This window comes from Cololabis saira, chromosome 1 (genome assembly GCF_033807715.1).
Source record: "Cololabis saira isolate AMF1-May2022 chromosome 1, fColSai1.1, whole genome shotgun sequence".
Classification (NCBI taxonomy): Eukaryota; Metazoa; Chordata; class Actinopteri; order Beloniformes; family Belonidae; genus Cololabis; species Cololabis saira.
The window spans coordinates 4,032,525-4,053,984 of NC_084587.1; the positions used below are offsets into that span (position 1 = coordinate 4,032,525).

At 41.2% G+C, this 21,460-nt stretch overlaps 1 protein-coding gene across 1 annotated transcript in view; it reads left to right on the forward strand.

Moving 5' to 3' along the window:
• The first annotated feature begins 334 nt into the window (after positions 1 to 334).
• LOC133449389 (myosin-10-like) overlaps positions 335 to 21,460 on the forward strand; it is a 113,046-nt gene continuing 91,920 nt past the window's right edge. The window contains exons 1-3 of the mRNA XM_061728566.1: positions 335 to 503; positions 6,989 to 7,370; positions 18,655 to 18,811. Coding sequence (XP_061584550.1) covers positions 7,026 to 7,370; positions 18,655 to 18,811 — 502 coding nt within the window. The 5' untranslated portion in view covers positions 335 to 503; positions 6,989 to 7,025. The remainder of the gene's footprint in view (positions 504 to 6,988; positions 7,371 to 18,654; positions 18,812 to 21,460) is intronic.

Genomic DNA, 21,460 nt, shown 5'->3' on the forward strand with positions numbered 1-21,460 from the left:
CCTAAATGCGTTAAATTGCTGTTTAATTAGCTGATTTGTGTTAATTAATTAATTAACAACAGTTAAACAATTTAACCCAATAAAGAGGCTTCTTAATGTGTCTAAAATATGTATAATAATGTAATTAAAAGAACTAAAACACCTGCCGTCAGCATCGTGCAGGTGTTTTTCTTTGGGCGGCAATCCTCTTTTGAACCATCAACGTTGTGGGCGGTGCCCTATTTTTCTGTAACCAATCAGAACCCGGTAACGGTTTTCGTCGACCAATCAGAGGCTTCGGTTTTGGGTTGTGGGCGTGTCCCTCCCTAAAAAAAAGAAAACCCGGAGCGAGACGGTGCGGCGCATCCTCCTCCCGAACGGGGACAGTTGGGCTGGGAAGGCACCGCACGGTCGGGCAGCACCGCGGAGGAGAGAGGGACTAGTTCCAGCACCCACCCGGGGGAGTTTTATACGGAGCCGGAGTCTGAGAAAACACCGGTTTTAGCCGTTTTAACCGCATCTCGGTGAGTCGGTGAAGGCGTTTCTTCTTCTGCGGTGGCCGGTGATGGTAAAGCGTGATTTATGGTTCCGCGTTAAATCGACGGCGTAACCTACGGCGTAGTGTACGCGTCGACGCGCACCGTACGTAGACGCCGCATCTAGTGGTTTTGCCCACTGCTGCGATACGTCGACGTCGCCGCCATATTGGATGTGGCAAGACTGCGCTGTAAACTAATACAACTGAATGGACTTATTTTCATAAAGCGCCTTTCTACAAAGAAATGTACGTTTTACGTCTCATTTATTCATTCACACACGCACTAATATACCTGGGAAACAGTTAGGCACCAAATATATTTAATTTTCTCAGATTGCAAAAATAAGAACTTTATTGATCCTACATAGGAGTAATTCATGTTATATCAGCTATAGAGAACAAGGTAGTGCCGAAAAACAATATATATCCCCCCTCACAAAAATAAGAAAAATGGAGAAACATATTTTCTCATCAACAAAACAAATTTAAAATTTCTCAAATAACAAAATAACATATTTGAACAATTTTTCAGACAATAAAATAACATTTGAACCATTTTTCAGACAATAAAATAACTGAAAAAATCTGAAAAATTGTTCAAATGTGTTAATTTGTAACTTGAAAATTTTAAAATATGTTTATGTAATTTCTTATTCTCATCTATTTCTTATTCTCTTATTTTTGTGATTTTTCTTTATTTTTTGTGAGCTGATAGAACATGAATTACTCCTATGTGGGATCAATAAAGTTCTTATTTTTGCCGTTTGAGAAAATTAAATATATTATATATGGTGTCTAACTGTTTCTCAAGTATATTAGTGCGTGTGTCAATGAATAAATGAGACGTAAAACGTAAATTTCTTTATAGAAAGGTGCTTTATGAAAATAAGTCCATTTACTTGTATTAGTTTACAGCGCAGTCTTGCCACATCCAATATGGCGGCGACGTTGACGTACGGCTCAGCGCTCGATGCGGCGTTTATATGTCTATGCGCGGAACCATAAATCAGCCTTAACTAGCGGGTCCTTGTTTCTTCTTCTGCGGTGACGGTGACGGTAGATGGCGGGTCGTTGTGCCATGCTTGTTTAACGGTGGCCGAACCCTCGGAAAAACCGGTCTGGGGGGGTTCATGTGGGGTCCCTGTGGGGTCCTGCGGGCCTTGGGGGGTCTTAATCCTGAGGAGACCGCGCTGGCGTGGTCATTGTCCGCCTTTTATCCCCCCCAGCCTCCCACACCCTCCATAATAATCATGATGATCATCACCCCGGACCGGGGAACAGCAGCATCCTCACCTGGGAGGGGTCGGGTTGAAGGAGTAAAAGCCCTCAGAGGTTCTGTTTGGTGGATAATCGGTGCTGTCTGGGTTTTTTTTTTAATTTTGGGATGGAGAGGGAGAGGGGGGGCAGCAACTTTGAGCTAACGTTAGCAGGCTGCTTGGCCTGGCCGGGATACAGAACCGGTCCAGGACCGACCAGGTCCCCACGTGGAGCTGGATCCTGGATCCATCATCCAGGATCCTGGATCAGAACAGAACCAGGGTGCAGGATGTCTGGCCCCCCATTATAATCAGCTCTGAGCTGAGTCTGGGTACTTCTGGACTTCTGCCGGCTCAGAATATAAATTAAATTAAAAAAAAAAAAGACACATTCACAAGTTCATTATAGATTAACAGTCATTTTAAAGGGGATATATTGTGAATAAAGTCATTCTAATCGCGTTAAATGGCCGAAAACAAATAAATATGATTGTTATATTAAGATAATCTGCAATTTCATAGTTTCAAATATAATATTTGTATGGTCTCATGTGTGCAGGAGGTCTGAAAGGATTAACAGAAACGGGCGTTTAATTTAATACTATTTAGTATCTGAACAATAAAAGACAAAATAAATTGCAGATTAAGATAATCTGCAATTTCATGGTTGCAAATATAATATTTCTATGGTTTCATGTGTAGTGGACGTCTGATATGTTCATTAATAGAAACGGGTTTTCAATGTAATACTATTTAGTATCTGAACAATAAAGTGATGAGAGGTTCAAAAATAAAGTTTATTAATGGAAATGTATACTTGACATGATTTCCTGGCATGTTAATGAGACCACAGTACTTCAGGAAAACTGTACAAAAGCTCCACTTTCCATCATGACTTTACTTCTGTGTTCGAAGCAGCAGGGTTTCCATGTTCACAAATCAATCTTTCCTGTTCCTTGGGTCAGCGCCAGACCCCGGCGGACTGCACTTACTTGCATTACCTAAAGAAACTGTACAAAAAGCTCCACTTTCAATCATGACTGTACACTTTACTTGTTTGTTCATAGCAATAATCAGCTCTGAGCGCATCAAGAGTCTGAATAACAGCTTTCTCGTACTCTTACTTCTGGACTTCTGCTGGCTCAGAATATAAAATTAAAAAAAAAAAAGACACATTCACAAGTTCATTATAGATTAACACTCATTTTAAAGGGGATATATTGTCAATAAAGTAATTCTAATCTCGTTAAATGGCCGAAAACAAATAAATATGATTATATTAATATAATTTGCAATTTCATAGTTGCAAATATAATACTTCTATGGTTTCTGTGTGCAAGCGGTCTGAAAGGATTAACAGAAACGGGCGTCTAATTTAATACTATTTAGTATCTGAACAATAAAAGACAAAAGAAATTGCAGATTAAGATAATCTGTAATTTCATGGTTGCAAATATAATTCTATGGTGTCATATATGCAGGAGGTCTGAAATTATGTTCGTTAATAGAAATGGGTTTTCAATTTAATACTATTTATTATCTGAACAATAAAGTGATGAAAGATTCAAAAATAACGTTTGGAAATGGATACTTGACATGATTTTTTGGTGTTTTAATGACATGAGACCAGAGTACTTGAGGGAAACTGTACATAAAGCTCCACTTTCAATCATGACTTTACTTCTTTGTTCATAGCAATAATCGGTTCTCAGCGCATCAAGAGTCTGAACAACAGCTTTTTCGGCACTTCTGGACTTCTGCTGGCTCAGAATATAAAATAACATAAAAAAAAAAAAGACACATTCACAAGTTCATTATAGATTAACACTCATTTAAAAGGGAATATATTGTGAATAAAGTCATTCTAATCTCATTAAATGGCTGAAAATAAATATGATTTATTATAATAAGATAATCTGCAATTTCATAGTTGCAAATATAACATTTTCTATGGTCTCATGTGTGCAGGAGGTCTGAAAGGATTAACAGAAACGGGTGTTTAATTTAATACTATTTAGTGTCTGAACAATAAAAGACAAAAGAAATTGCAGATTAAGATAATCTGCAATTTTATGGTTGCAAATATATTTTCTATGGTCTTGTGTAGTGGAAGGCAGAAAAGAAATGATGAAATGATGAATAGGAACGGGTTTTCAATTTAATACGATTTAGTATCTGAACAATAAAGTGGTGAGAGGTTAAAAAATAAAGTTTATTAATGGAAACGGATACTTGACATGATTTCCTGGCATGTTAATGAGACCACAATACTTCAGAGAAACTGTATATAAAGCTCCACTTTTCAATCGTGACTTTACTTCTGTGTTCATAGCAGCAGGTTTCTAGAGAGTGAAATGAGTCTCTTTCTCTACAGGGTTTACATGTTCACAAATCAATCTTTCCTGTTTCTTGGGTCAGCGCCAGACCCCGGCGGCCTGCACTCACTTGCATTACTGTACAAAAAGCTCCACTTTCAATCATGACTCTACACTTTACTTTGTTCATAGCAATAATCAGCTCTACGGGCATCAAGAGTCTGGACAACAGCTTTCTCTGCACTTCTGGACTTCTGCTGGCTCAGTAAATAAAATAACACAAAAAAGACACATTCACAAGTTCATTATAGGTCTGCAAAGCATTAACACTCATTTTAAAGGGGATATATTGTGAATAAAGTAATTCTAATCTTGTTAAATGACTGAAAATAAAGTATTTGGTATATTAAGATAATCTGCAATTTCATGGTTGCAAACATATTTTCTATGGTTTCATGCGTAGTGGAAGTCTGAAAGGAAATGATGTTCGTTAATAGAAACGGGTTTTCAATTTAATTCTATTTAGTATCTGAACAATAAGAAAGTGATGAGAGCTTAAAACAAGTTTATTAATGGAATCAAGTACTTGACATGATTTCCTGGTGTTTTAATGACATGAGACCAGAGTACTTCAGGGAAACTGTCAAAAGCTCCACTTTCCATCATGACTTTACTTCTGTGTTCATAGCAGCAGGTTTCTAGAGTGAAACGAGTCTCTTGGCTCTCTTTCCTGTTTCTCAGGTCAGCGCCAGACCCCAGCAGCCTGCACTTACTTGCGTTACTTCAATAAACTCTATGTAGTGATTAAATCTCACTTCTGAGCAAAGCTGCATAACATGTCATAGTCAGCCGTGTTTTAAAGAGAATATGTTTTGCTGTGCCGTTAACTTGACAAACCAACAACAACAGTTGGGAATGTTGACTGGTGCAGTGCCAACATAGATGAAACGAAACAATATACTCGGGAGAGGACCTTGTATAACAATGAATACCTTGTTAAGCCTTTATACTTGAAACAGTAACCTCAGTACCTTTGCCTTTGGTCTGGAAGAGGCGAAGGAGCTGCCGGAGGTCAGTCTGTGCTGAGGGAACATCGGATAAGTGCGGCGCTCACTTCCGATTGACGTAAAGAGAACATTTTGTAAGCAGTCGGTTCTGTTGCAGATGTTCACCAGCAACTCTCTCGCTCCCTTGGCGTGGACGGCTAGCGTTTCAGCGTCCCTCCAAGTGGTGACCCGGGACCCGCGGCCGGTCAGGTGGCTTGGTGGTACCAACGGGTCAAGTGATGGGGGACCTGAACGCCCCCTTACTCTCACTGAGTGGCAAAAACAGCTGCAACTAGTGGAGAAGACGGGATAACAGCCGATTATCGGCTTAAATTAGCGTCAGTTGGACTTGACAGTGACCCGTACAGTTACCCCAAGAACCAGTGGTCCATGGACATTAATATTTGGTACAGTTACCAAGAACCAGTGGTCCATGGACATTAATATTTGGTACAGTTACCAAGAACCAGTGGTCCATGGACATTAATATTTGGTACAGTTACCAAGAACCAGTGGTCCATGGACATTAATATTTGGTACAGTTACCAAGAACCAGTGGTCCATGGACATTAATATTTGACCACGAATCCAGTTTCCTGATATTTATATGTACTTAATTTCTACACCGGGGAAATACACGAAGTAAAGCTTGAAGATACAAAAGTCTTGACGCTTGGTCCGACTTCAAGGCAGGATTTGTTGTAGAAATTAAAGTGATGAGGACACTGAACTTTATGATTTAACCGTTTAACGTTAGCTACCCAAAAATCCAACATTACCTGATACAAAATGGGAACCACAAATCCACGTTTCGGTGTCTGGAATCCAGTTGTTTCTGTGAATTGCAGCGATCCATTTGTAATGTAATGTAATGTAATGTAAACTTTATTTGTACAGCACCTTACATCGACCTCAAGGTGAACCAAAGTGCTTTACATAACATACAACAAAATAAAACAAGAATAAAACATATGAACATATAAAAACATCAAGTATAAAAAGTGTCGCCACACTACTGGGTATTAAAAGCCACCCTGAATAAATAAGTTTTAATTTTAGATTTAAAAAGGCCAAGGTCAGAGATGGTGCGTAATTCACAGGGGAGCTTATTCCAGAGCCTGGGGCCGGCAACTGAAAAGGCTCGGTCACCCCAGCGCTTCTGCCTTGACCTGGGCACTTCCAACAAACGTTGGTTGGAGGACCTCAGAGCTCTGCCAGGCTCACGCAGTGTTAAAATCTCCGATAAATAAGGAGGGGCAAGGCCGTTAAGAGCTTTAAAAACAAACATTAAAAGTTTAAAATCAACTCTAAAACGAACAGGCAGCCAGTGAAGGGAATAGAGGACCGGGGTGATGTGCTCTCGTCTGGGTGTGTTCGTTAAAAGACGGGCAGCTGCATTTTGTACCAGCTGAAGACGGCTAAAAGAGGATTGGGCAATGCCAACATAAAGTGCATTGCAATAGTCCAGTCCGGAGCTGACTAGAGCATGGATAGCTCTCTCCATGTCGTGACGGCTCAAAAATGTTTTGACTTTGGTTAAAAGACGCAATTGTCTCTCTTAAGCTTATTTTTCGGCAGTCTGTAAAACGATAACTGAGATTTCTTGCTAAATCTATGAGAACAGTCGATCACACAACAGCTCTTTCCCATTTTAGATGTTTTCCAGTTGCTCAAACTGAAAGTTTACGCTGCCGCTCAGTCTTTCTGACACTCACGACATCACACCATTTTATTTAGCTGCTGTTTTTACCCGAAGCACCTGACGGACAGCAGAACACCGTGAACCCAATAGCAGATCGAGAGGTTTTGAAGGGGAAAAGGTGATTTACTGTTCTGCTGTCTTTCCTCCTGCAGGACACGTAGGTCTCTGCGTTTCTGGTGTCCAGCAGCGATGTCCCAGAGGACGGGGCAGGAGGACCCGGAGCGGTACCTGTTCGTGGACCGTGCCGTGGTCTACAACCCGGCCTCGCAGGCGGACTGGACCGCCAAGAGGCTCATATGGATCCCGTCGGAGCGCCACGGCTTCGAGGCGGCCAGCGTCCGCGAGGAGCGCGGCGACGAGGTGGTGGTGGAGCTGGCGGAGAACGGCAAGAAGGCCGTGGTCAACAAGGACGACATCCAGAAGATGAACCCGCCCAAGTTCACCAAGGTGGAGGACATGGCGGAGCTCACCTGCCTCAACGAGGCGTCGGTGCTGCACAACCTGAAGGACCGCTACTACTCCGGACTCATCTACGTGAGTATCAGCATCAAATCATCTTAAAAACGATGCAGTAGATCATTTGATCGTGAGTCATTAGATTATGAGCTCTGGACCAGTTGGGACAAGTAAGCCCTAGAATTGTATTTCTTGAGACCGGTCTTGGTCCCGAGAACCACTTTTTTGTGGTCTTGGTTTTGTCTCGGACTCGGATTGGCCTCTGAATAATATTTGCCTATCGTTGTGATTGATTAAGCATCAGGACCATTTCAGTGATCCGTATATACGGTGTAATCTGATTACTATAATGGTAAATAGTCTAGGGCTGGGCGATATATCGAGATTTTAATATATCGATATATTTTCAAACGCGATATGGTACGAGACAATATCGTTTATATCGATTATTAAAAAAAACAAAACTTTTTTTATAATTATTTTAATATAGCTTATTTTGTGACAAATTGACTTGAATATTTTATTTGAGATTTGTACAAATGTTTTGTTATTTGCACAACTGTCAACCTCAGTGGAAAAGTCTGCCTGTTACTGTCTACATTGTATTAATTGCACAGTGTATTTTAATTTAATTGTTATGCAGGAAAGGGATATTTGTTTTATTTTATTCAAGAAGCATTTTTATTTTATATATGCAGGGAGTTTATTTTTATTTCATTTGTTTTATACATTTTGATATTGTGCAGACCTCTGTTAATAAAGGAACCTGTGTGACATTTGGCACGAGGCTTTGTATTAAAACTGACTGTTTTTTTAAGGGTTTGCCTCAGAAAAAAATTAAGCTAACAGAGATGCTAACAGAGATGCTAACAGAGATGCTAACAGAGATGCTAACAGAGATGCTAACAGAGATGCTATGCTATAATGCTTTGGGGGAAACCCCAATTAAGGCACAGAAAAAATATTGAGATATATATCGAGTATCGCCATTCAGCTAGAAAATATGGAGATATGACTTTTGGTCCATATCGCCCAGCCCTAAAATAGTGTAATTTCAATCTTTAATATTTAAAATTCAGGTTTCATCTCCAAATTCAGTCCAATTTAAATCAGTAACATTTACTATTCCTTCCTTTCCTGAGGTGGAGGGGGGTGTTGGAGCTGGTTATTCTGCTAGAGGACTTTGGGACTAGTTAGTAGTCGTGTCAATCCTTAAAAGCACTGGAGTCAATCCTCCAATAGTGTAGAAATAGCGGTAGTGCAGTCGCCACACAGATCTGATCTCAGCTGATGGATGGAAACATTTATAGTGAGTTCAACATCATCATCCACTTCTCTGTGTTATTGAGCTGCAGTTAAAAAACAAGCTCATATGGAAACTAGAACCAGGATGATGTTCTGCAATCACGAAGTATCAGGAACTAACTAGGTTTCTTTTTGGTCTCGGTCTTGAGCTGAGCTATTCCTGGTCTTGATACTCTCTGGTCTTGGTTTAGGCGGTCTTCACTGCAAGTCTAGTGAGCCCTGACTGGGTTGGGTTTTGCCCGCCTACAGCTGTGTAGGAGGGTGATGTTTAACCCACGCAGCCGTTTCAACGCTAGTAAAAGGAAGCAAGAGAGAACGACGAGCACTTAGCACAGGAGTCGGCAACCCAAAATGTTGAAAGAGCCATATTGGACCCTCACTCACTCACTCATCTTCTCCCGCTTTTCCGTTACCGGGTCGCGGGGGCAGCAGCCTCACCATATTGGACCAAAAACACAAAAAACAAATATGTCTGGAGCCACAAAAAATGAAAAGTCTTGTATAAGCCTTAGAATGAAGGCAAATCGCGAAAGGCAAAATGTCGAGAAAAAAAACGAAATGTCGAGAAAAAAGTAAAAACTTCGAGAAAATAGTCGAAATTTTGAGAAAAAAGTCGAAATGTTGGGAAAAAAATCGAAATTTCGAGAAAAAGGTCAAAATTTCGAGAAAAAAGTCAAAATGTCGAGATTAAAAGGGAAGGGAAAAAGGAAGAAAAAAAGGATAAAAGAAGAAAAATAGAAAAAAAGAAGAAAAAAAAGGGAAAAAAAGGTCAAACATTTTTGAAAAAGCTCCAGGAGCCACTAGGGCGGCTCTAGAGCCGCATGCGGCTCTAGAGCCGCGGGTTGCCGAGCCCTGATTTAGCATCTTCTTCTCCCGGCCCCGGCTGTCTTATTACAAGAAATCCTCAAAACTTGTGTAGAAAGCGCTCCAACCTGCTGGGTTTGGTACCCTTGTCTCTAGTGGACCGGTCAGCGTCTGCATCGATTCTAGCGCTGCCTTAAGTCTGCCGTAGCAACTGAAGGATGCTGAACAGGGATACAGAACACGGCGACCATGGGAACGTAAAGAAACTTCAGACCGGATCAAAGTCATTGATGGACAACTAGTTTGTTGGTGAATGAAAAAGGAAAGAAATCACTCTTCTGTTGACTTCTAGGTTTCAATGATGAGGTTTAATAAAGGCGGCTCCTGAAATCACCAAATTAGTAGATAAAATCTAGATGATTGCTGTTCTGGAGCCAAAACGGATGAGCTGCTTTAACATCCTCGTTGCTAATATTGACTTGTTAGTGTTTATTTTCATCTGCACGGTTGCCAGCTGTGCTGAGAACTTGTTGGAGAATCCAGATGTTCGTTTGTTTCCAACTTGGTATCAGGTGAAGGATGGAGGTTCTGCCGGCTCCTGGACCGGGGCCTGTGGAGCCGTTCAGGTCGTCTTATTTACTTCCCCCGGGGCGTTCCTGCTTTACCGTCACCCCCATCGCACCGTCAGCGGTTGTAAAAGAAACGTATGTTGGGTCCAAATTAACATTTCTCCCAAGACATTATGGAAACAACAACAAAAAGAATAAATTAATATTAATATGGTAACTAAACCAGCTACGTTGCTGTTACCTGGCGACTGCACACCTGGAAGATGTTCTGTTCAAGACTGGCTCTGCCTCCTCGTCCACTGTAGTCTGGCCTGTTGGGGCGAGTCTGGGCCAGTCAGGGCTAGTTAGGTGCAGTCGGGGGCCAGTCAGGACTGTCGTCGTTGGAAACACGTACATCTAAGGATCTAAAGTAGGGTTGTCCCGATCAGGATTTTTTAGCTCCCGATCTGATCCCGATCACTTGAGTTTGAGTATCTGCCGATCCCGATTTTTCCCGATCCGATCACTATTTTTGGCTCCCGATACATTTCCGATACTTTTTCCAGATACATTTTGGCAATGAATAATACACATTTTTTTTTAATTAAAACTAAATTATCCCAAGTTTCTTTTATTGTCCATTGGAGAACAACATGTACATATATTTCAACAGCTTATCAGCTCTGGTGCCACAAAATGTAAAAACATGAAATTGTAAACTAAAACAAAAAGTGCAGAATAGTGCAATAACAAAAATAAATATATTTAACTTCAAAAGAGGTAGTTGAATGACATCCAGTCAAACTCACAAACACAAGAAAATTAAAATACTTTTTGGCTTAACCTTAGTGCAGGATTCTGAATGGCATGAAATGAATAGAAGCAGCTTAAATGAACATGAACAGATATAACATTTCACAATTCAAACATGTAAACATGTGTTAGTTTCGCTTACTTCGTCACTTCTGGTCGACCGGAAGTGACGTTAAATGCAACGATATATAAAACGATTTAATATATATTAAAAACATTAATAACTAGGTAGGTCCCGATACTTTTTTGCCCGATACCGATGTTTTGAAAATGTCGTGATCGGGCCCGATCAATCGGGCGGCCGATCGATCGGGACAACACTAGTCTAAAGAGTTTCCTGTTGCAGCGCCTGAAGCAAGAACCCACAACAACACTCCATGGCTACTTTAAGCTTGTACCGTAACGCCCCCCCCCCCTCTACACCTCCGTCTTATGGTCCGACGCTTCGACTTCTGGGTCGAACCTGCGTAGTGATCAGAACAATTGCAGTTCCTAACGTGACCACTGGGGGCTGGATCCATCTCTACTGACCCGCCATTAAAATGTTGTATTTTGTCATTTTAGATTGAACGTTTGGTCCAAAAATACAGTTTTCACATCCTTGACAAATGTTTATTTCTTCTTTGGTACCACGTCGGGTAAAACTGTATAAAGTTGTACCTTTTATGTATAATTAGGAGTTTGGTCATCTCTTCTGCTTTAGTAGCTCCGTGTTCCCCCCTGAGCCGTGAATAAAGTCCCTGTAAGAGCAGTTATTTAGTTGATTTTCCTGCCATGGCTGGTTGTGGTCGGTACGTAGAAGCTGCTGATCTGAGTTACTCTCTTTAGCCTTTACGTGTTTGGTTCTGGCTGGATCAGGAGATTCCAAGTCCGGTTTCACCTTCTAACCAGAATCCTGACGTGTAATTCTGAGTGTTTTAGTACTGGAGACAGAGAGGAAGACGTGTCCTCCAACGTCCCAGATAATCCTCCCATTTCCCCAGCGATGGCGACCCACTAAACACGTTCCTGGAATAGTCCTGACGTTGACCTGGAGGCCACTGGAGACCCGGACCCGGGCCGGTGCTTGGTTTTATACCCACTTTGACTCCTGGAGCCTGTAATTATTTCAGGAATCAGGAGGAGAGACGTGCAGAACACCTGCTCAGGTGGGGGGGGTCCGGCCTGGAAATGGAATTAAACTTCCTGACAAACGTGACAAAGATCGGCCCACGTGTCAGTCACGTGAGCCGCAGGGTTTCTTCTTTTTTTTTTTCCAAGTTTTTTTTTTTTTATTGAATTTTTGGCATGACAAACATTAACAGTATAACTGAACTTATGAATTGTAATGCATAGGTAAAGGACATTAACAAAGATAGTCCTAAAACAAAGAAACGCACACAAAAAACAACACATCAACAATACGCCTTGACTAAGTTACAAACAGATCGAGCAGATAATACAGTGAAATCCTTATAACCAGACTATTCGCCATATAAACGCACCTCATGTTTCTAACTAGACTGTGTCTTATCTTCACATCCATCCAGCAGGGTGAAAACAAGTAAAACATACATACATACTCAAACATATATACAGGACTGTCTTAGAAAATTGTGATTGTGAATATTGTGATAAAGTTCTTTATTTTCTGTAATGCAATTTAAAAAAACAAACAAAAATGTCATACATTCTGGATTCATTACAAATCAACTGAAATATTGCAAGCCTTTTATTATTTTAATATTGCTGATTATGGCTTACAGTTTAAGATTCCCAGAATATTCAAATTTTTCGAGATAGGATATTTGAGTTTTCTTAAAGGAGCATGAGGCTCCTTTTAAGAAATGAGACTCTCTAGCGCCACCCTTCACCACGACGGCCGTTGGGGGTACTGCAGCCAACAGTGAAGCCGGCACAGGAGAACGGGGAGAACGCACATGCAGCGTCATGTGACGTCACATCCACAGGACAGCGCGGGAAATTTGGGCCCGAATTGCAGCACATTTTGCAGCACACAGCCTGTTAGGCAACGGAGAGATACACTAGAGGGCTCATTCTTTTTGGTTTGGAACGCTTCATCTGACATTATTACTAGAAAACTTAAAACGTATACAAATTTTTTTCATAAATCCTGCCTCAATCCTGCCTCAAGCTCCTTTTAAGCTGTAAGCCATGATCAGCAATATTAAAATAATAAAAGGCTTGCAATATTTCAGTTGATTTTAATGAATCCAGAATGTATGACATTTTTGTTTTTGTAATTGCATTACAGAAAATCACAATATTCTAATTTTCTGAGACAGTCCTGTGTATATACATGTACAAAAACACCTGCACACACCGCAGGGAAATCAAGCCTCTTAATGAAAAAAAGGGGCCAATGTAGTGTAAAATTTAACTGTGTGCACCCATTCAATGTGCACCTTATTTTTTCCAACTTTATACAGTTTAAAATACATTTGATCCAAGAGACATGAGTAGGAGCTGCAGAAGATTTCCATCCAAGCAAACTTAATCGTCTTGCTAATAAAGTAACAAAGGCAATTACATCTTTACTTGCTTTGGAGAGTTGTGGTGTGGCTGAAAGTTCCCCAAACAAGTTCAATGTGCATAATACTAATTTCTGAGAGTGTTAAAAATGTCTTTCCAAAAACCAGCCAAAGATGGGCAACTCCAAAACATATATACCAGTAGGTGATTTGCAGGGGACTGGGCACATCTTAGAAAATTAGGGTCCACATCTTTGTAAATTTTAGACGGTCTCATCCTGGTCCAATGGGCCCTATGAATAAGTTTGTATTGGATGAGACCAGGCCTGGCACAGATGGAGGAGGTGTGAACCTTTTTTAAGCGCCTCTTCCCATAGTTTATCAGATATAACTTTACCCAGCTCCTCCTCCCATGAAGCTTTAATACTGTTTAATTCTTGCTTTTGTAACTTAAATTTCTATTGAGTTTTCACATACAGGACTGTCTCAGAAAATTAGAATATTGTGATAATGTCCTTTTTATTTTCTGTAATGCAATTAAAAACCAACTAAAATGTCATACATTCTGGATTCATTACAAATCAACTGAAATATTGCAAGCCTTTTATTATTTTAATATTGCTGATTATGGTTTACAGCTTAAGATTATGATTCCCAGAATATTCAAATTTTTTGAGATAGGATATTTGAGTTTTCTTAAGCTGTAAACCACGATCAGCAATATTAAAATGATAAAAGGCTTGCAATATTTCAGTTGATTTGTAATGAATCCAGAATGTATGACATTTTTGCATTACAGAAAATAAAGGACTTTATCACAATATTCAAATTTTCTGAGACCGTCCTGTATTTATGGACAAAAACAATGCTGAAAACAAATTATATGCAAGAATAACAATATTAACACAGTCTGGAGATGAAACTGTTCAGTTTACTATTCCATGTAGCATCTGTTCAGTTGGTGTCATGTTGTCTCATATAAGCGTTCAATTTTTCCCAATTTTTGTCAAATACATTCTTTTATTCTCAGTATGAATGTCATTTTTTCCATGGCATGGATTTCCTTGACAATGTCCAACCCCTGCTGCGTTGGAGCCTTCACACTGAGCCAGGCCTTGTTATGGCTTTATTGCTTATTGCTGCAAGTAGCATTAGTAGTATAGTATCATTATAACTTTCTCAATATTCCCAAGATACATCACTGCTCAGGTGTTTGGTATTTCATACCCCATAACATTTTTAACATTTTGCCAATGCAAACTACTTTCCAAAAGGTGTGAGTATGATCGGCCTCCGCACTCCCACACAGTCTCCAACAGTCTTGTTGTTTAGCTCGTTGCTTAGATTTGATCTTTGGTGTTATGAAGTACCAGTACGGTTCTTCCAGCAGAACTGTCTCCATATTAATGGATTTGTTGATGTACATTGTCTCTCACACATATGATACCACTCTGCTTCTCATTTCTCTTTTATCTAAAGCGTTGATTCTCTCCTGCTCTCCGTCGAAGCTTGACAAAAAGCAGAAATTGGCCGAGACCCTTCCTGTCTGTATGATTTCATAATAATCATATGTAGATTTGCTTGGTCTTATCTCTTTTGTAAAATAGTCTCTCAACTGCAAATATCTATAAAAGTCTTTGTTTTCAAGACTGTAATTTGGCTTTAGATCCTGAAAGCTTAGAAACTGTCCACCTTCAGATACTGTAGGAAGGAAGGAAAGGAGGAAGGAAGGAAGGAAAGGAGGGAGGGAGGAAGGAAGGAAGGAAAGGAGGAAGGAAGGAAAGGAGGGAGGAAGGAAGGAAGGAAGGAAAGGAGGGAGGGAGGAAGGAAGGAAGGAAAGGAGGGAGGAAGGAAAGGAGGGAGGAAGGAAGGAAGGAAGGAAGGAAGGAAGGAAGGAAAGAAGGGAGGAAGGAAGGAAAGGAGGAAGGAAAGAAGGGGGGGAAGAAGGAAGGAAGGGAGGGAGGGAGGAAGGAAGGAAGGAAGGAAAGGAGGAAGGAAAGAAGGGAGGGAAGAAGGAAGGAAGGAAGGAAGGGAGGGAGAAAGGAAAGAAGGGAAGGAGGGAGGAAGGAAGGAAGTAAGGAAAGGAGGGAGGAAGGAAGGAAGGGAGGAAGGAAGGATGGAAGGGGAAAAAAGAAGGAAGGAGAGAGCAGGAGGAAAGAAGGAACAGGAGAATTATGTCATTTTGACCCAAAGACGGTACAAGGGTTAAGTTTGCATTTTCTTACAACAGTGTTGTACTCTTGGGTTCATAGTGTGTCTCAAAACACCTGCTAAGTGTTTAGACCTGCACGGTTTCTGAAGCTTTCTTCCTACCACGCTGCTCAGGAACCCTCTGTCGGGTCAAAGGTCAAAGGTCAAAGGCCACCAGCCCTTCATCCAGGAGAACAAGCTGCTGTTTACATGACGCAGCTTTGTAGCATGATGATGATGATGATGATGATGATGATGATGGATAACCATTGGCTGAGCTGACTGTCAATTAAAAGGCCATGCCTCTTTATTAGAAATAAATGTAATGCTTTATATAAATTCAGCTACTGCAGTACTAAAAGAGTTAATAAAAGATGTTTATTTCACGACCTGTGGGTGACGTCACGGGGGGGTTATCCAGGTCTTCTTACACAGGAAACTTCCTCTCCTCTCGTCTTGTTGTTTTGAGTTTGGATCAAACCCGAACCGGTGATGACAGGTTAGCTGTTTTAACGAGATGTTGGGTGAGACGAGGAGCTCCTCCAGGTTTGGAGCAGACGTGAGTCACGGAAACAAACGATTTAAAATGTTGTTTTTTTGTGATCAAATGTTTTTATTTATATTTCTTTTTTTATTATTATTATTATAAACGGTGGCATTCACAATGATGTCAAACAAACATTATACACATATATTCACCCCCTTCCAAACTAGGAATGGGTGATATTTTACCGTTCACAATAAACCGTCAAAAAAATTCCCCACGGTAAGAATTTGTATCTCACGGTAAAAACGATAAATTCCCGTTGATGACGGAAGGAAGGAAGAAATGAGCCAGAAAGAAAGAAAGAAAGAAAGAAAGAAAGAAAGAAAGAAAGAAAGAAAGAAAGAAAGAAAGAAAGAAAGAAAGAAAGAAAGAAAGAAAGAAAGAAAGAAAGAAAGAAAGAAAGAAAGAAAGAAAGAAAGAAAGAAAGAAAGAAAGAAAGAAAGAAAGAAAGAAAGAAAGAAAGAAAGAAAGAAAGAAAGAAAGATTCCCGTTGATACGTTTTTGTGTAACAATCATGGCGGATCGGGGATCTTTTATTAATTCAATTTAATTGGTGTAGTTTAGTAGTATTTAGTATCTTTTAGAGCAGTGATTTGGCTCCAAAGACTGAATGTGGTGATAGATTTATAGTTACAAAGGTGGAGTTGAATTAGTATTTTTTTTATCGTTGTTTTTATCGTTATCGGGATAAATGCCAGAAATTATCGTGATACATTTTTTTAGTCCATACCGCCCATCCCTATTCCAAACCCACCCCTCGGACCTAAGCATTCGATGAAAATAATTAATAATAAGGAAAACAGAAAAGAAAAAAAAGATAATACAACAATAAAAAAACAAAGAAACAAAAAAAAGGACAAAATAAAACAAAGGCAAAACATAATAATATCCAAAACTAGACAGCTGCAACAAGGTCTATATCAATTTTAAATACATCTTTCAAGTTTGGCTTTAATTTGATCTGCTGCCATATACCAAAATAGAATATTTAGTTGTTTTGCATTATGGATTGGGGCTGTAGATATTCCAGATAGATAATATCAAGAAAAGTCAAACACCAATGGGAGATGTTAAGCATGTGGTTTCCATCTTACTGCAATTATCTTTTTTGCTGCCGTTAGTGAAATCAGCTGAGGAAAAACCGAAGCCCCCAGAGAAATGTTCCTGTTTTCAGTTTAACAACTCTTCCAGGGCGTCATGAACTCGACAGATATTTGCTGAAATATTGATGTTAAAAACCTTTTGAGACCCCCCCCCCCTTTCCTGTGTTGTGGCTGGTGTCTTGTTTTGGCTGATTGTGTAGACGACCCCCCCTTTACCTTCACAGACCAGCTAATCCCCCCAAACACCCCTGAGGTCCAGCATCCAGGACGCCCCCCCTCCGCCAGTCCTGCTGGGTCAGGATCACTGATCCGTCTGCTTGGCTCTGATCCGGCCGTGGGGAGGGGATGGGGGGGGGGGCAGATCCACATCCTGCCCCCCCCCCAATGTTTACGGCCGGTGGAACTCGGGTCTGAGTTCTGGCCTCGGTGCCAGTGAGGGTGAAGTTCAGCTGGCCCTGGTTCCCTGACGGAGCTGACGGGTCTCTGTTGGACCGGATACCAGCGCCGAGGCCAGACTGAAGCATCTGTGCAGGGTGGGGGGGGTTAGCGGCCATCTGGTGACATTACCCCCCCGTCCGTACATGAGAGCCTCTGCAGGACGCAGCCGTCGGCTCTCATCACTCACTTCCTACGTTGCCATTATTGCCTTTAATGAAAATGCATGATATGAGAATATTGAGACCAGAACACTGATGTAAATACAGTGTTATTCTCTGTTAATGTTCACTATCATTGGCATATTTGCTTATATGCTGTTGTTTAATTGTTTCTAACGTGATCAGATGTGGAGTTTTGGTCCCGGTTTATTCCCCGACGGCGGTCTGACAGCATGACGCGTATCATGATCCGCAGACATGTCGGGGATTAACCGTCCCGCCCGTCTGCACAAACATATCACTGCCTTCTGCGGCTGATTTTTAAGGTGAAATTGACCAAAATGAGGTGAATGAGGCGGTTTTGAGTTGGAATGGAAATGTCATAAATATGAAAACATAGATGAACAGAGCTTAGATAGGCTGCAGTTCCCCGACTGACCCCTAGAGGTTCCATTCCCTGCAGCGTCGTCAAAAAACTACGATCTTTTTTGATTTAGCTTTCAAGTCGACATGTTAAACGTTTACCTGGCTGTTAACGACTGACGGCAGCTCTGTAGATTTGTCAGCAGGGTTTGGCTGAAGGGATTTGATTAACTTTGATTGACAGGCGGTGGGCGTGTCTCCATCATTTCTTCCTGATTTCTGATGTATTTCAGGGCGTATCCTTAAAAAGTCTTAAATTCCACTTTCCTAAACATAAGGCCTTTTTAAATGTCTTAATTTGTCTTATATCTCAATCCAAGGGTCTTAATTTTAGAGGGAATGTATCCAGTTGTCATTAAAAAGTTTATCTCATCATTTTGAGGAGAATCTCCCGCGGGGGTTCTAAATCTGTGTTACCAGGTTGGGCAAGTTTCAGCCCAAGGAATCGATTCTTGACATGTGAATCGATCCCCAGCCCCGATCTTGTTGTTGTTTTGTGATATGATCCTAAAACATGAACTGTGATCACTAATGTTTATCCCCCTCTTCTCTCCCCTCGCAGACGTATTCCGGCCTCTTCTGCGTCGTCATCAATCCCTACAAGAATCTGCCCATCTACTCGGAGAACATCATCGAGATGTACCGGGGCAAGAAGCGCCATGAGATGCCGCCCCACATCTACGCCATCTCCGAGTCGGCGTACAGGTGCATGCTGCAAGGTGAGTCACGGATCCATCGCAGCTCGCCACACCTGCACAGCTCACCCAGGGAGACGGCGGGTCCTTAGAAAGGTCCTTACAAGGTCTTAAATCCCATTTTTTACTAAAATAAGGGCTTTAAATGTCTTAATTTGTGTTAAATCTCAATCCAAGGATCTTGATTTTAGAGGGAATGTATCCAGTCATAATTAAAAAGTTTATTTCACCGTTTTGAGGAGGGTCTAAATCTGTGTTGCCAGGTTGGGCAAGTTTCAGCCCAATTGGGCTGAAAAATATTAATGCGGTCTGCTTTTCCTGGCTTTTACTAAATATTTAGGAGAAATTATCAACAAAAAAGTTCCCATTATGGCATCATCATTAAAAAGTTTTCTTACACTTTGAAAAGGAAAAATGTATTTAGTGGAAATCGTTTTAAGGAGAAATAAATCTGTTTACCAGTTGTTGCGCGCTTGCTTGACAACGGTGTTGCCAGATTGAGCGGTTTTTCCGCCCCAATTGGGCTGAAAAATATAGGACTGAAAAATATAGGACTGGGCGGGTTGATAAAATCTGGGAGGCTTTTCCTGGTTTTTACTTAATATTTAGGAGAAATTATTAACAAAAAAGTTTCCATTATGGCAGACTTTCCCAAACTTACACAATAAACTCACTGGTATTATATTTGCTTTAGTTTACTCAATTTTATTGTAGTCTTTGTTTGGAGCTTGAGCTTTTTTCAGGCTATTTAGTGGTGTTGTGAAGCTTGAAATGTATTCCGCATTTAATAATTGATGGTTTTAACATAGAGAATGTATGATATGGGCTGGTTTTTCATTATTTCGTCAGGTTTTTCATCCTGTTTGGGCAGAAACCTGTCAGATATGGCAACCTCAACCTCAGCGCTGGATTTCTTAGTGACTTGTCTTTTTGGTCTTAAATTGAGTTTGAAAATGCTATTAAAAAGTCTTTAATTTACCTCAGTTGAACCTGCAGACACCATGTCACCGTTATAAATGTCAGCGAACGCCAGCGCGGCGGCTTCAGAGGGATTCCTCTCTCTGAAGTCACCGGTGACATTTTCTCACCGCGTTCTCGGCGTCAGTCATTCGGGAGCACAAAGACGGCCGTGATATGATTTGGCTTCATACTTGAGCCTTTAACTCTGTTAGGAGACCCGGGTCTTGTGAGCGCCGAGCGATGTCCTCGGAGACGTCTGCCGGCCCGTTGGCCAGCGGCCAGGCTCTCTGGGCCGAGGAGACCAGGATCAGGCCGGCAACAACAGAGAGGGTGACCCCATTGTGCCGGACAATAGAGGCTTTGTGTGGATGTGAAGCTGAGCGGTGGGGGTGACAAACTGGACAGTCCCGTCACGCCTTCAAGGCTCCGCTTTGCTCGCGTTGGTGCATCGGGGGGGTGGGGGGTTGGAGGCCTCGCTGGTGTCGCTTCATTCACTTCCTGGAAACAACAACACGGGAACGCCGTCGTGTTGACGTCCCGGCAACACGAGACGGTTGACTTCCTGCTGCAACTCTAAAGATGTTTGAGCATCACTGATACCCCTTTTCCACCAAACCGGTTCCAGGCTGGTTCTGGTTCTGGTTCTGAGCTAGTGCTGAGTTTCCACTGACAAAGAACTGTCTCCGGGCCAGAAGAAGGTAGCACTAACTATCTGCTGGGTCTAGAGGAAAGAACCGCTTACGTAAGCGGAGGGGGCGGAGTTATTAAGACCAACAGCAATAGAGGGTCTGCATTGACGTCACTTTCCCACTGAACCCCCCTCCCCCTTACTCCTACTGAGTGGCAGAAACAGCTGCAACTAGTGGAGAAGACGGGATAACAGCCTATTATCGGCTTAAATTAGCGTCAGTTGGACTTGACAGTGACCCGTACAGTTTCCCCAAGAACCAGTGGTCCATGGACATTAATATTTGGTACAGTTACCAAGAACCAGTGGTCCATGGACATTAATATTTGGTACAGTTACCAAGAACCAGTGGTCCATGGACATTAATATTTGGTACAGTTACCAAGAACCAGTGGTCCATGGACATTAATATTTGGTACAGTTACCAAGAACCAGTGGTCCATGGACATTAATATTTGGTACAGTTACCAAGAACCAGTGGTCCATGGACATTAATATTTGGTACAGTTACCAAGAACCAGTGGTCCATGGACATTAATATTTGGTACAGTTACCAAGAACCAGTGGTCCATGGACATTAATATTTGGTACAGTTACCAAGAACCAGTGGTCCATGGACATTAATATTTGGTACAGTTACCAAGAACCAGTGGTCCATGGACATTAATATTTGGACATGAATCCAGTTTCCTGATATTTATATGTATTTAATTTCTACACCGGGGAAATACACGAAGCAAAGCTTGAAGGCTTACAAAAGTCTTGACGCTTGGTCCGACTTCAAGGCAGGATTTGTTGTAGAAATTAAAGTGATGAGGACACCGAACTTTATGATTGGACCGTTTAACGTTAGCTACCCAAAAATCCAACATTACCTGATACAAAATGGGAACCGCAAATCCACGTTTCGGTGTCTGGAATCCAGTTGTTTCTGTGAATTGCAGCGATCCATTTGTCTCTCTTAAGCTTATTTTTCAGCAGTCTGTAAAACGATAACTCAGATTTCTTGCTAAATTCATGAGTAC